General features: G+C 38.7%; 1 protein-coding gene across 1 annotated transcript in view; it reads left to right on the forward strand.

Moving 5' to 3' along the window:
- l(2)k09848 (lethal (2) k09848) overlaps nt 1–14,426 on the forward strand; it is an 89,367-nt gene that overhangs the window by 34,769 nt on the left and 40,172 nt on the right. The window contains exon 5 of the mRNA XM_067148843.2: nt 10,148–10,251. Coding sequence (XP_067004944.2) covers nt 10,148–10,251 — 104 coding nt within the window. The remainder of the gene's footprint in view (nt 1–10,147; nt 10,252–14,426) is intronic.

Raw genomic sequence — 14,426 nt, forward strand, 5'->3', positions numbered from 1 at the left:
TTTTCTAGAGACCCAAGAGGCCTTAGACCTTGATGAACATATGCACATAACTATTTCAGGATTGTTATGGCATCCAAGTACTGATCAGTTTCAGGTTAAAATTACAAACACTGCTAGTGATGAGGGTCAAACTCCAATAAAACAAAGGGTGCTTCATCAACAGCATCAATATTTGATCCCTTAGGATTGCTCAATCCCACAATTGTGAACTTTAAAATTTTTCTTCAGCAACTATGGCAACACCAATTGGAATGGGATAAACTGTTACCACCACCGCTTCAAAATCATTGGATAAAGTTAACAAACTCACTTTATACCTTATCCAGTATTAAAATCAATTGTAAGGTACTGTGTAGCAATGTATCAAACTTTCAGCTTCATGGTTTCTGTGATAGTAATGGAAGGGCTTATGGATCATGCATTTATCTTCGTTCAAGAGACAGCGAAGGAAAGATAGTCTGTGCTGTGACTTTTAAAGGGTCACAACTACATGCAACTATATATAGATGAATCTTGAATTGAAATGAAAAAAAAAAAAAAAAGAATTACAATGAAAAAATATTAACATATTCATGAAATAACATACTCGATCGTCGGACTATGTACTCACACTTGGTTCTTACCTGATTACTTACACATACAATATTTAATGGGTACCAGCTACAACTCAGTGCAGCTATAATAGAATGGGTCTCTTGAATATCTCTAGGATGTGGGGTAATAAGCTTACTTTTGGCAACATACCATATAGGTTCTAGGAAAAGGATATTGGCATTCGGTTTTCCCATTAAATTTGAGGTTAACTAATTCTACCATTGAAATAAAATGATAAATTAATTTGATTTGAACAAAATATCTTCTTTAATTTGTATCGAAAAAATAGTAAGACTTGCTGCGATAAAACAGATGAGAAAATGAAATTATGACATTACAACTGAAAAAAAACTAAGCATTAAATTTGATTTCCTCTTGACCGGACATTTAAAAGTTGTACAAGAAATTTATCCCTCACTAGTTCACGAACTGTACCTTCAACACTTTGAGTGTTATTATGACGTATTCCTGCACTCCGAATAATTAATCCATATGGTGACTGGCGACTTAAGTATCCATGTGACTGCTGCTTCTCCATCTCCCTGACTGACTACTACCATCTCGGTAGTACTCCATATGGCAAGGCTCGGTATTCCACTGACTTCATGGCAAGTTTCTCCATTCAACTCCTTCATCCAAATGACTCCTCACTACAACACTCCTTGGCGAGTCACTCCATCCATATGACTGACCAACCAACTGTGGCCTCACTCTCCTAATGACTGACGCTATAAGACGCTGGTCCTAGTATTTATATCCATTAGTTGACACGCCTACGCAATCTCCAAAAATAACTATGATATTACTCCCACCCAGCTACAAATGTTACATACTATGGTGAAATTGCCAGGGGCAGTTGTAGGTGTTTCCAAAAAATGAGCATATCGCTAAATGCACGTGATAATCATTACAGAATTGAATTGAACAATAATAATAATAATAATAATAATAATAATAATAATAATGAAAATCCACAACCAGTTTCCAGTCATTCGACCGGGTCAAGAATGGAATGAGTGAAACCCCCATCTAGCGGCGAGGATAAGAATTGTTCTGGCTGCCAAAGCCTGTCACACTCCTCTGGGGCAATGATAGATGAATGACAGATGAAATGAAATGATATTGGAGAGTGTTGCTGGAATGAAATATGACAGGGAAAACCGGAGTGCCCAGAGAAAAACTTCTCTCACCTCCGCTTTGTCCAGCACAAATCTCGCATGGAGTGACCGGGATTTGAACCACGGATCCCAGCGGTGAGAGGCCAGCGCGCTGCCGCCTGAGTCGTGGAGACTAATAATAATAATAATAATAATAATAATAATAATATCACAGATAAAATAACAACAATAATAATACAGATATCATCTTGTAACGGGATTTGAACCGTTACAGTGCCTTGGTGTGCTTGAACACAACAGTTGCACCAGTTAAACGCACTACTCTTCCTTGTTTGGAACTGTGTGGAGCTGTACTATTAGCAACGTTATTAAGGAAAACTGCTTTAGTTCTAAAACTTAACATCAACCAGGTATTTCTGTGGACAGACTCAGCACTTGTTTTAAACATGGATTGCAGGTCCTTCAGCTAAGTGGAAGAACTTCGTAGGTAACATAGTTGCCATAATTCAAGAGAACACAGCCATTACAGATTGGTGGCATGTCCCATCTTCTTTGAATCCTGCCAATTTGATTTCTAGAGGCATTAGTGCAGAAAACTTGATAATTGCAGCTTGCTGTGGAAGGGTCCACCATGGTTTGAAGGAGAACCATCAACGTGGCCAAATTTAGAGGTGAAAATACCACAAACCATCCCAGAAAGAACAACAGTTACTCTTCTGATAACCAAGTTGAATGATGAATGGATGGTAAAACACTCAACACTGTCAAGGCTGTTGAGAGTAACTGCTCAAATAAGATTTATTAACAGCTGTAGAACTCCAAATCATTCAAAAAGCTCATCGTCATCTTATGCCGTTTGACTCGTCAGGGAAAGAAGGTTTGACGTATTTCTGTAACACTTCACTTAGCGCTGGATGCTGCTTTTGATACTCCGCACAGCCTTACTTCTAAATTGACGTTTTACGTAACAAAAGAGCATTGCCTTACCTTTGTTGCCAGCACGCTACTACCGCAAGAACAGCTGATGCAATACGACGGCGCTAAACAGCCCTTGTAAAGTATATTACCATACTCAGAAAAGCTAATGAATCGGAATTGAAAACTAATTCACAAAAGCTACACTTACTAACAACACTAAAAAGAGAATACATTGTTAAGAATAAAAGAGAATGAGGAAATAACACACCACTCACCACTAATGGCTGGCCTAGGAAGGAGGTTATGGCCTACAGAGAGAGCACTCTACTGATGTCAGAGTCACTTTCGTGCCACTTGTCTTTCCCAAACTATACTAAGACATGCAAAACACGCACAAACTAAGTACATTAACCAATGCATGGATGTAAATAAAACTACAGCTATTTTTATACACTATTAAACCTGTATTGTACTAACTGAAGCTATGAAAAACTGAAAACTATGCTATACTGTACTACTGTATACAGTAAAACCTCGTTAATTCAAAGTCGTTGGGACGCAAAAATCAGACTTCGAATAACGTGATTTTGAGTTAACCGCCAACACATACATCGGAAACGCCAACCGTTGCAGCGCCACAGTATATTCTAAGACCCGTTACTGCATGCAATTAACCTTGATTCACAGTTTTAAGCTCTCAAATGCCATGGAAATAACTATTTCCAAAATGTATCCAACAAGGTGGATTTACAGTATTCTAATGCACTTGGATAACTCACCGGCACCGGGCGAGTTGGCTGTGCGCGTAGAGGCGCGCGGCTGTGAGCTTGCATCCGGGAGATAGTAGGTTCGAATCCCACTATCGGCAGCCCTGAAAATGGTTTTCCGTGGTTTCCCATTTTCACACCAGGCAAATGCTGGGGCTGTACCTTAATTAAGGCCACGGCCGCTTCCTTCCAACTCCTAGGCCTTTCCTATCCCATCGTCGCCATAAGACCTATCTGTGTCGGTGCGACGTAAAGCCCCTAGCAAAAAAAAACTCACCGGCAAACGTAACCTCACGCAATGAAATCAGACGAAAGAAAACATGATTCAAAGACAAGGAGAAATGTATATTGGCTCCCCTGTGCAAGTACCTTATCTTTTGGATTACTGTACTGTCTGCATTTTTAGATGTCTTGTACTGGCATAGAAAGTGCCGACGCCCTTAAAACATCGTGGCTTTTCAAACTTTCCTATGACGAGGGGAGAAAGTCTCTCGCTTCCGTCCACATTATTAATACAACAGTACAGTGACTATACTTGTACGATTTCCTGCCATGGTACTTCCATGACCCATTAATGCATGCAATCACCTTGATTCTCAGTTTAAACTTTTCAAATGCCATGGAAAACACTATTTCAGAAATTTATCCAACAAGGTGCATTTACATTATTCAAATAATGCACTTGTATAAAACAATGACAAACATAACCTCACGCAACGAAAGGAAGAAAAACACGATTCAGGGGAGAAAGTCTCTCGCTTCCGTCCATATTATTAATACAACAGTACGGTGACTATACTTGTACGATTTCCCGCCATGGCACTTCTAAGACCCATTAATGCATGCGAACACCTTGATTCTCAGTTTAAACTTTTCAGATGCCATGGAAAACACTATTTCAGAAATTTATCCAACAAGGTGCATTTACATTATTCAAATAATGCACTTGTATAAAACAGTGACAAACATAACCTCACACAACGAAAGGAAGAAAAACATGATTCAAAGACATAGAAAAAATCATGCTGGCTCCCCTGTGCAAATGCTTTATCTTTTGGATTACTGTACTGTCTGCATTTTTAGATGCCTTGTATTGGCATGGAAAGTGTCAGACGCCCTTAAAACATCGTGGCTTTTTAAACTTTCCTATGACAGGAGAAGGAAGTCTCTCACTTCCGTGTGCACTGCATAGCAACACAGTACATTTCCCGGCTGGCGATTCTCTCCTTTAAAACCATAAGTCCGTTTGGCCTCAGCATTAGAAAAAATAAAACAAACAAATAATGCAGTTTCATCGGCATTGACAATATTGTTTGGTGCGTACAAATTGATTATAGGCTACAAGCCACGACTTTTTGGTAACTGTCGGCATCGCCAGTGTTCGCGGATTCTACCTCTTCTCACACTGCCTGCTATGTGATATTGTGGCATTCCTTAAAGCGCCGAATACAAATTAATTACGATTCCGCTCGAGCATAGCAGATATGAAGCCCACTGTAGACACGCCGAAGTAGATGAAAGTGCGCAAAGTTACCCGTTCACGTTATGGAAGACGTGTCCTTTCATGACATGGAGAAATTTTGAATTTAAATTACTCTGTAAAATACTATATTTTTCAGAATCTAAAGGCAGTTTTGAATTAACAGTCTGAATTTCGGTGACGGGACCGACATTGTTCTTCGAATTACGAATTATCTGTATTTTGAATTAAACGATTTAAATGACATGCAAAACAGTACCTCATGTTTCCGGGAACGAGAGGTGCTTCGAATTAGGCGAGATTTTGAATGAACCGATTTTGAATTATTGAGGTTCTACTGTACTAGAGAGATAAAGACTAACATGAGAAATACTAATTACTGAATAAAAATGCAAAAGATCGTGAACTGTAAACACTGAGCGAGATAGGTTAACCATGTGGTGAATGTAAATATTAGCGTTGGCAACTAGGTTTCGAGATTGCACTCTGGTGATATAAGTTGATACGAATGGCAGCTTGAGATTGGTTGGATGTCTTTCAGAACATAACTACCAGACAGACCCAAAATCAGCCAAAAAATCAGTTCGGAAGTAAAGCAGTGCATAGTATAAATGGTATTTCATCCGCAAGAAATGCTTGACAGATATCTTGTGATAATTGGACCAGGTTCCAAAACTCTCATTTCGGTAAGCAAAGACTGTGTCAGATTCTTTACCGATTCACATTTCATATCTTTTGCTGTCGTAATATATTACATAACTTGCACACATGTCTGCAGCTACAGGTTTCGCAGAAAAATGTTGCAAAATAACACCAGTTTAAAAACGTCCCTGAACTCCTGTACAAAACAGTTCAAAGTAACACTCTTCTCATTTTTGGGGCACATCTTATTCCTTGAAACGATAGCTCCATGCTGTCAATCTCTTGCAATTTTTGCAATCCACTGTAATTTCAGATAAAATTTCCTGTTAACACTAGAACGGCCGCAGCGGTCAATTTGACCGATGGGGAATTTTAATACTTTGCCATGTCCATGACTTTTATTCCTATGACCGGAGGTTTCCGAAATGCTCATGTGGTGAGCTGTTCTTCTCGTTAATGTTTTATTTATACTGAAAACTTCAAGCAGTGGCATAAAAATCATCGACCTACCTAGAACGGTCGGAGTGGTCAAACTGACCGGGAATATTTTATAGATCGATGCTTTCGTGTTTGAGCTACGATACTGTTATAGAATAATACAAATTTATACACAATAATGGAGCACTGCACTTTGTTAGAACTGTAGAAATAAATAAGACCGTTACGACAATGGTCTTGATCCTGCTCAAGATAAACACATCCAACCCATTCTTTTCGCGCACCTGGTGGTTGTGTACTGGGAGTAGTATGTCTCACCGTTCACGTGGGCTCAGTGAGCAGGAGATACTCTGTAGACTACAGAATATTGCAGAAAATGAGTCTGGTCCTGAAGAATCCGATGATTCAGCAGATAGTGATGATCTGGAATACATTCCAAGTACAGTTCACAGTGATTCCGAGAATGAAAGTGGGGATAGTGATGATATCATGGAGTGTGATAATGAAATTTATGCACCCCAAAATACAGGAAAATCAGGTAAGTAAAAATCATGATGTAATATGACGAGATTTATTGTTAGTGCACTAATATGATTATTTAGTTCTAGTTGTAGGGTTTCACATACAGCTTTCGTTGTTCTGTTAGTTATAGAACCTTATTTTCAGTAATATGAGGGAATTATCAAATTTCTAATATAGTTCTTTCCCTTTTTCCAGTTGAAAGTGCACTTCAGCAGTTGTCAGGTCTTCCTGAAACTAATAGTACACTCCCTGTGAACAATGTCAACAATCAGTTGATTGCTCGTGATGGTTTACCATGGGATGTTATTGAAGTTGGTGCTTCTTCAACATCAAAACGTACTGAGCAGAACATCTTACATGAAGCTAGTGGTCCTATTGCATTTGCTAAACGCGGTGTTTGTGATAATGTAGCGAGTGCTTTTTGGCTGTTGATTGACGAATCAATTCTTCGTCATATAAAAAAAATGTACTGAGGCAGAGGCTAAGAGGAGACTTCAAGAGAATATCTGGACCATTTCACTGGAAGAGTTGGATGCATTTATTGCATTACTTTATGCTCGTGGTGTATATGGTGTGAAGGGAAAATCTATCGGCTTGTTTTGGTCGAAAAACTGGGGCCCAGCTTTCTTTAGTGAGACAATGTCACGGCAGAAGTTCAAAAGTATTATGCGTTACCTGCGTTTCGACATGAAATCTACAAGGTCAGAACGTCTGCAGAATGATAAGTTTGCACTTATGTCAGAGGTCTGGAATAAGTTCATAGATAACTGTCAACTATGCTGCAAGCCAGATGCAAACATGTGCATTGGTGAACAACTATTTCCTACTAAAAGCAGATGTAGATTCACCCAATTCATGGCAAACAAACCTGACAAGTTTGGCATCAAATTCTGGGTCAACGTGGATGTAAATTCGAAATATATCTTGAATGCGTTTCCTTACCTCGGAAAGGACGAATTACGACCATTTGGCCAGACATTATCTGAGAATGTAGTTCTACGTTTTGTTGCTCCATTCATGGACAAGGGAAGAAATGTAACAACTGACAGTTTTTTTTACATTGGTGAGTCTTGCGGAAAAACTGAAAGAGAGGAGAACAAGTATTGTGGGTACAATGAATAAATTGCGGCGAGAAGTTCCTGAGGCAGTGCGAAATTCGAATGCAGATTTATATAGCGCCTTAGTTTTGAAGCATGGTGACACTACACTCACGGTGTATCAAGGGAAGAAATGAAAGAATGTTATCATTTCGAGTATGGTGCATCCAAATGTAAGTGTAGACAGCAGTCACAAAAAGAAGTTGCCTGAAACAAATAAGTATTACAATGCAACAAAACTCGGAGTGGACGTAGTAGATCAAATGGCGAGCTTTTACACTATGAAAGCACCATCCCAACGTTGGCCGGTTCAGGTTTTCTACAATATGCTAGATTTTGCAGGGATAAATGCCCCGAGTACTCTATACAGGTGTCACTGGAAAGAAAATTAGTCGAAGAACATTTTTGCTTCAGTTGGCTCAGGAACTAAGAGACTCGTACGTAAGGAAGAAACCACAAAAGGCAACAATCCATGATCCAGAAATGTCACGAGGAAACAAGGAAGAACCTACTACAATGAAAAGGCGTCAGTGTCAGATAGCACGTTATAATGGCAACAAAACAATGGATGTGTGCACTTTGTGTAACAAAGCTGTGTGAGTAAAATGCACGGACAAGGTCCAGAATGAGTTTGTGTGCGTGAATGGTAATGTCAAGTAGCTAATCACAGCAAGAAAGACTTGTAGGCCTACCCTGTAAGATGAAAGGATTTAATTCATACCAATAATGTTAAGTTCTGTATTGTTGTATAATAACAGTAAATAAAGCATAGTGATGACATAGTTTGGAAATATTTCCTGAGAAATTTTGCTATTAAGATATGCCGTATAATCTTTCCAAACACTAAATTTCAATACAGCGGTCAAATTGACCGCCGCGGCCGTTTTAGGAGTGCCAGAGTGTCGGCCATTCTAGTGTTAAGGTACGGACAAGTAGAGGGGCAAAGGAGTTTCAGCAAATGGAGGGTACACAGGTTGACTTGTCAGGATAATGGGATACTACAGTTTGTTAAGTGGTATATCAGTCGCAAGAAATGCTGTACAAATATCTTGTGAGAACTGGAACAGGTTTCAAATCTTACAATATGGGAAGCAAAATGAGTCGATTGTTGGAGTTGCCAAGGATCAAAAATGTGAGCTGGAGGCATCTAAGAAGTAGAATGTATTCCTGAATACTTATGAATAAATACACCAGAATATGTATTTAATAATAATAATGTTCTTAATTTTACATTCCACTAACTACTTTTACAGTTTTCGGAGATGCCGAGATGCCAGAATTTTGTCCTGCAGGAGTTCTTTAATGTTCTAGTAAATCTACCGACAGGAGGCTGACATATTTGAGCATCTGTCAATACCACTGGACTGAGTTAGGATCGAACCTGCCAAATTGGGCTCAGAAGGCCAGTGCTCTACCGTCTGAGCTACTCAGCCTGACTCTCTTTAATTATAAAAGTGGGAGAAATAAGCAAATAAATGAAACATATTTAGTTTAATAAAGAAATATTTAAGCACATAATTATCCGAGCTTTACTAATGGCATAGCTTTAGCTACCAGTCATAGCAATGTGGAGGAAAAGAACATTTTAACTGATGATCTTTCCAGCCTCAGTGTGTGTGCTTTGAGAAATGAAGGCTCCAACCTAGCACCAGCAACACTGAGGTTTCTTGCTTCCATTTAAATAACAATATGGCAAGCAGTACTCTAAACTTGCCTTCAGGCACAGTGACTATCCTAAGTACTTGAGAGTAACAGATCGGACAAATTCATTCAGGCAACACTAGCTAAAGCTGCTACTAAGATCAGAATTTGCTACAACATTCTGCAGATGTTCTGTTGTATTCTTTAGGGTGCATCTATGACTACATTAGGATGCTCTTCCCTTGGTTTGGTTTTTCTGCAGTTGAATATATTGACAATATAGCAGTACTAGTTACACATCACTTAATAACACGCCAATGAGTTTTGAATCAGAAGTCATTGATTGCAAGATGTTTTCATTTCAGAAATACACTTTTTGCAGTACTGATTGTGGTTTTGATGTTTACATCTGGATCCCATTCTTATGTTAGCCAACGTTCTAGGTACTTGAAATGTGACACTTTCAATGGTGTTTCCATCCAGTGTGATAACAGTGTTAGTGATTATCTGCTTACTGATTACCATGAGTTTTATTTCCTGAAGGTTTATTTTAAGGGATGTCAAGTAGATAGAAAAAAGAAGGCTACATGCCATGGCTAAAGTCTGGATTTTTAAGCACTAATAGGTTAGAGTGCCCACTTATTTGGCAAGTGTCAAGTGGTGGCCTGCTCTTCAGTTATGTTGGTGAGTTGCATGAATTCTTTGGTGTTCTTTAGGCTGCTTCCCTAATATTTATGCAAATCTTGCTGCAGAAGCATTGTGTGGGCTGGAAGATGTTAGCCACTCACTTAAAAATCTGGACTTCAGTCATAACTATAATGTTTTTACTATCCTTACTGGTTTTCATGTAGATGGTTTATGCTTGGTTTTTAGTAAGTTATCTCCCTTGTTGACATGGAACTAAGGAATTGTTTGCTTGTTTATCTGTAGGTACGGCTATATGACTCGAGCACATCGCAGAGGCGACCAGTATGCAACCTAAAAATTCCTGAAAGAGTCCTGACTGCTATATGTTCTGTACCATCCAGAGAAAAGTAAGACACTATCTTTATGAAAAGATCTATAGCTGGTAGTTCATAGATGTAACTTCATTCATCCTTTTTTGGATCGACCTTGCCAATAAAAGTTTCTTCTTCTTCTTCTTCTTCTTCTTCTTCTTCTTCTTCTTCTTCTTCTTCTTCTTCTTCTTCTTCTTCTTCTTCTTCTTCTTCTTCTTCTTCTTCTTCTTCTTCTTATTGTTGTTCTTCTTCTTCTCCTCCTCCTCCTCCTCCTTCTTCTTCTTCTTCTTCTTCTTCTTCTTCTTCTTCTTCTTCTTCTTCTTCTTCTTCTTCTTCTTCTTCTTCTTCTTCATCATCATTCCCTTTTCCAGATTCTCTCTGGGTAGGGTCATGTACCAAAGCCTACCTTACTCGATCTTTCCACCACTCCTCTTCTAGTACTTTATTGCTGTCGACTCCTCTATTTGCGAAACAGTCCACAACAGAACTCCTTCATCTCATTCTAGGCTGTCCCCTTGGTCTCTTTGCAGTCTCTGTATCCATGAACGTTCTCTTTGTTATTCTCTCCCATGGCATTCTCATCATGTGTCCAAACTATTTTAGCTTTGTTATATCAGTGTCTTCTTGAAGTTTACACACTCCCACGCTTCTCCTTATTTCCTCATTTTGTTTTCTGTCTCGTCTTGTCTTTCCTTTATGCTCCTCAAGAACCTCATTTCAGCTGCTTGTATGTTACTTTGGTTCCGCTTAGTCAGCGTCCAGGTTGCTGAAGCATAGGTCAGTATAGGTTTATAATAGGATGAGTATAAAGCCTTCTTGCACTTCATTGGCACATCTTTGTTCCATACAATGTCTCTCACACACTGGTAGAAACTTGCAGACTACTGTATTCGTAAATCAATTTCTCCATTCAAATTTCCATCTTGTGACATCGTGCTACCCAAATATTTAAAAAATTTCACTACATCAAGAGGTTCATTTCCTATTTTTATCACTCCCCTGGATTTTCTGTTACCTTTCATCATGATCAAAGTCTTGCTTTCGCAGTACTAATCTTCATTCCAAAATTTTGTATCTCCTCATTCCATAAATCAACTTGTGTCTGTATTTCCTCTTCATTATCTCCCCAAACTACAATGTCATCAGCGAAGAGCATAACTAGAGTTTGTGATTTTTAGCATTTGCGATAAATGCGAAATATGCCGAAACTTTGTCAGTGTATGTGCCTTCATCTTATATGACCCGTACGGGTGGTTTTTAGCGATTTCGAATTCGCGATAAAATGCGAAATTGGTTCAAAATGCGAAATTATACAATTTATGCAAAATAGATGCAAAACTCTCAGTTTTATACGAAATAAACATATATTTTTAAAAACTATGCATTTTTCTTAAAAATAAGATATAAATGTTATTTATTTCAGGAGAAATAATTATTACGGCGCCCATTGCGATCGTAAAGCGGTAACATGCTTTGACGGACACTTCCGTCTTGGTGCACGGAACATCTGTAAGTTCATTATCTCAGTTAGCTGGTCGGAGAGATTTATTCTCTTTGTTTTGCAGCTTAACCGATTGATGTCAGATGATACCTGAAGCTATTTTCTCTGTGTAAATAGTAACTCTGAGCTGAAATACGGAAAATAAAAAGCACCTCATTTTGCCGCTCGTTGTAAACAATCATGGTGGCATCCAAGCGCGGCATGGATGAGTTTATTCGTAACTGGCTTGAAAATAGTGATGTTGAAAGTGGAAAAGATTCTCTGGAAAGTGAAAATACTTCTTCTTCAAATGACAGTGATGAAAGTGATTCCGATTTCAGTTCCGAGATGATATGCCAATTGAAACTACGTGACAAAACCAGAATGCAACAAGAGCGAGTGAGAAGTCTAGTTTTCCCTATTTTTTTTTTTTTTTGCTAGTTGCTTTACGTCGTACCGACACAGATAGGTCTTACGGCGACGATGGGACAGGAAAGGCCTAGGAATGGGAAGGAAGCGGCCGTGGCCTTAATTACGATACAGTCCCAGCACTTGCCTGGTGTGAAAATGGGAAACCACGGAAAATCATCTTCAGGGCTGCCGACAGTGGCGTTCGAACCCACTATCTCCTGGATGCGAGCTCACAGCTGCGCGCTCCTAACCGCACGGCCAACTCGCCCGTTGAGAAGTCTAGTAAAATGATACTTGGAATTATGATCTTGTTGACAATAAGCATCTTTCTGTAACGTGTAAACCAGTTTTTGAAATTCAGTCTATAGTGAGGAGAGGGTTGGGTAATAATCTGAAAGAAATGGACTTAGGGAATGAATTTCTAACCCCACAGTTCTGGGATCACGTTACTAAGGAAACCAATACCTATGCCTCTACATTTCTTGCTAATTTATCTGCTTCCCTTGAATCCAGTAATACTTACGAACAAAAACATTGGTTTCCTGTTACTATAGACGAGCTAAAAGCTCACTTTGCTTTGTGTGTTCTTATGTAGCCTATGTGTTTAATCAAATTTATGTTAAAGTGACAAAAAATAAATAGTATGTAAGGGAATATTTCCTTTCACAAGTAATGGCAGGCCAAAGGGTTAAATCATTCAATGTGCGGAATTTCTTTCACTGGCTAAAGAGCACTGCAAAGACCAGTCAGTCAAACAGCAAATACACTTTCAAGCACCACGTTCATTCTCTTTGTGTGTTGACCCTTGATCTTAGTCGGTTATTCTTGACATTGGTGTTGAGTAGTAGTTCTGTTTAAAAGTACGGTAGCGATTTATTTTATTGTCTGTTAGCCATGGCTAGAAGTAAAGTGACGATCAAACAGCATGCCGAAAGTCACAAATCGGGACATTTTTATGTAAGGATACAGATGGCCTATATTGATGTGCCGACTCTGCAATCAAAAACTTGAAGAAGAAAAAAAATGTTTTGCAAGCTTTCATTGGCAGCACTTCTGTGCATTTGGGCCTCTACGGACAGTGTCGATGTAGAGTTTTTTTTTAGCAAGTACAACATAATTGTAACTGATAGGCGGTCTCAAATGAAGGAGGACACCTTTTAAATAATTGGCATGTTGTACTTAAATCATCATTAAAATTCCTCTTCCTTGTAGGTGTGTTGTACTGTGATAAATAAATACGTTCAAAATAGTATTTTTCACTTTGAAATTGTGTTTGTAAATTTGAAAATAAGCATATTCCTGTGTGTGCGTTAATACTTCTTGCAGTCTTATGTTGATGTTTGTCTTATTTTCCATAGTGAATTCAAAACTGCATGACGAGCAATGTGTGATTAAACAGTATGATTTTACTCCCAACTGTTGTGTGTGCAATTTAGCAAATTATGCCTATTTTTAACCAATTTGCTACAAAATGCTAAATTTGAGAAGTTTAGATGCTACAAAACACTAAATTTGAAAATCAAAACGCTAAATCACTGATTTTTAAATGCTATAAACCACGAACTCTAAGCATAACCTTTATTTGCTCGCCCATCATCTTCTCCTTGACATTATGTAGAATTCTGTCCATGATGATGATGCAAGTGTAATATACTGATATAACTTGAAAACAATAGTCTTTAACTCATAGGTAAATAATGCAAGTATCGAGCTTGAATGATTGTTATTATTATTATTATTATTATTATTATTATTATTATTATTATTATTATTATTACATGTAATGTATGGCTATGGAGTGTTTACATCCATTTATTATTATTATTTACGTAGTCGAATGATCGCAGTGTTTGTGAGGTTATGTCGTGAAACATGTACTGTATACAGGGTGAAGCGTAATTTGCGCACTCGGGCGTCGCAGCGCGACTCCTCACATGCCAGCAATAAAAAAATGTCTCTTACAAAATTTCGTCTTGCGAGTATATCCGGTAGAAAACGGACGTTAAAGAGTAGCAATCTGGCAACACTGTAACCATGTGTAGGGTAACTACCGCTGTCAGCACGTTCACGTCGTGCTGTACAGTTGATGCAGTGGTATGGAGTTTTTGGTTGGCAAGTAGGTGGTCGATGGTTCGATCCTGGGTTGAGGCGCATTTTTTATTTGCTAATTTCCATCTGACATTCATCATCATCATCATCATCATCTGTTTACCCTCCAGGTTCGGCTTTTCCCTCGGACTCAGCGAGGGATCCCACCTCTACCGCCTCAAGGGCAGTGTCCTGGAGCTTCAGACTCTTGGTCAGGGGATACAACTGGGGA

Source organism: Anabrus simplex, chromosome 1, assembly GCF_040414725.1.
Source record: "Anabrus simplex isolate iqAnaSimp1 chromosome 1, ASM4041472v1, whole genome shotgun sequence".
NCBI lineage: Eukaryota > Metazoa > Arthropoda > Insecta > Orthoptera > Tettigoniidae > Anabrus > Anabrus simplex.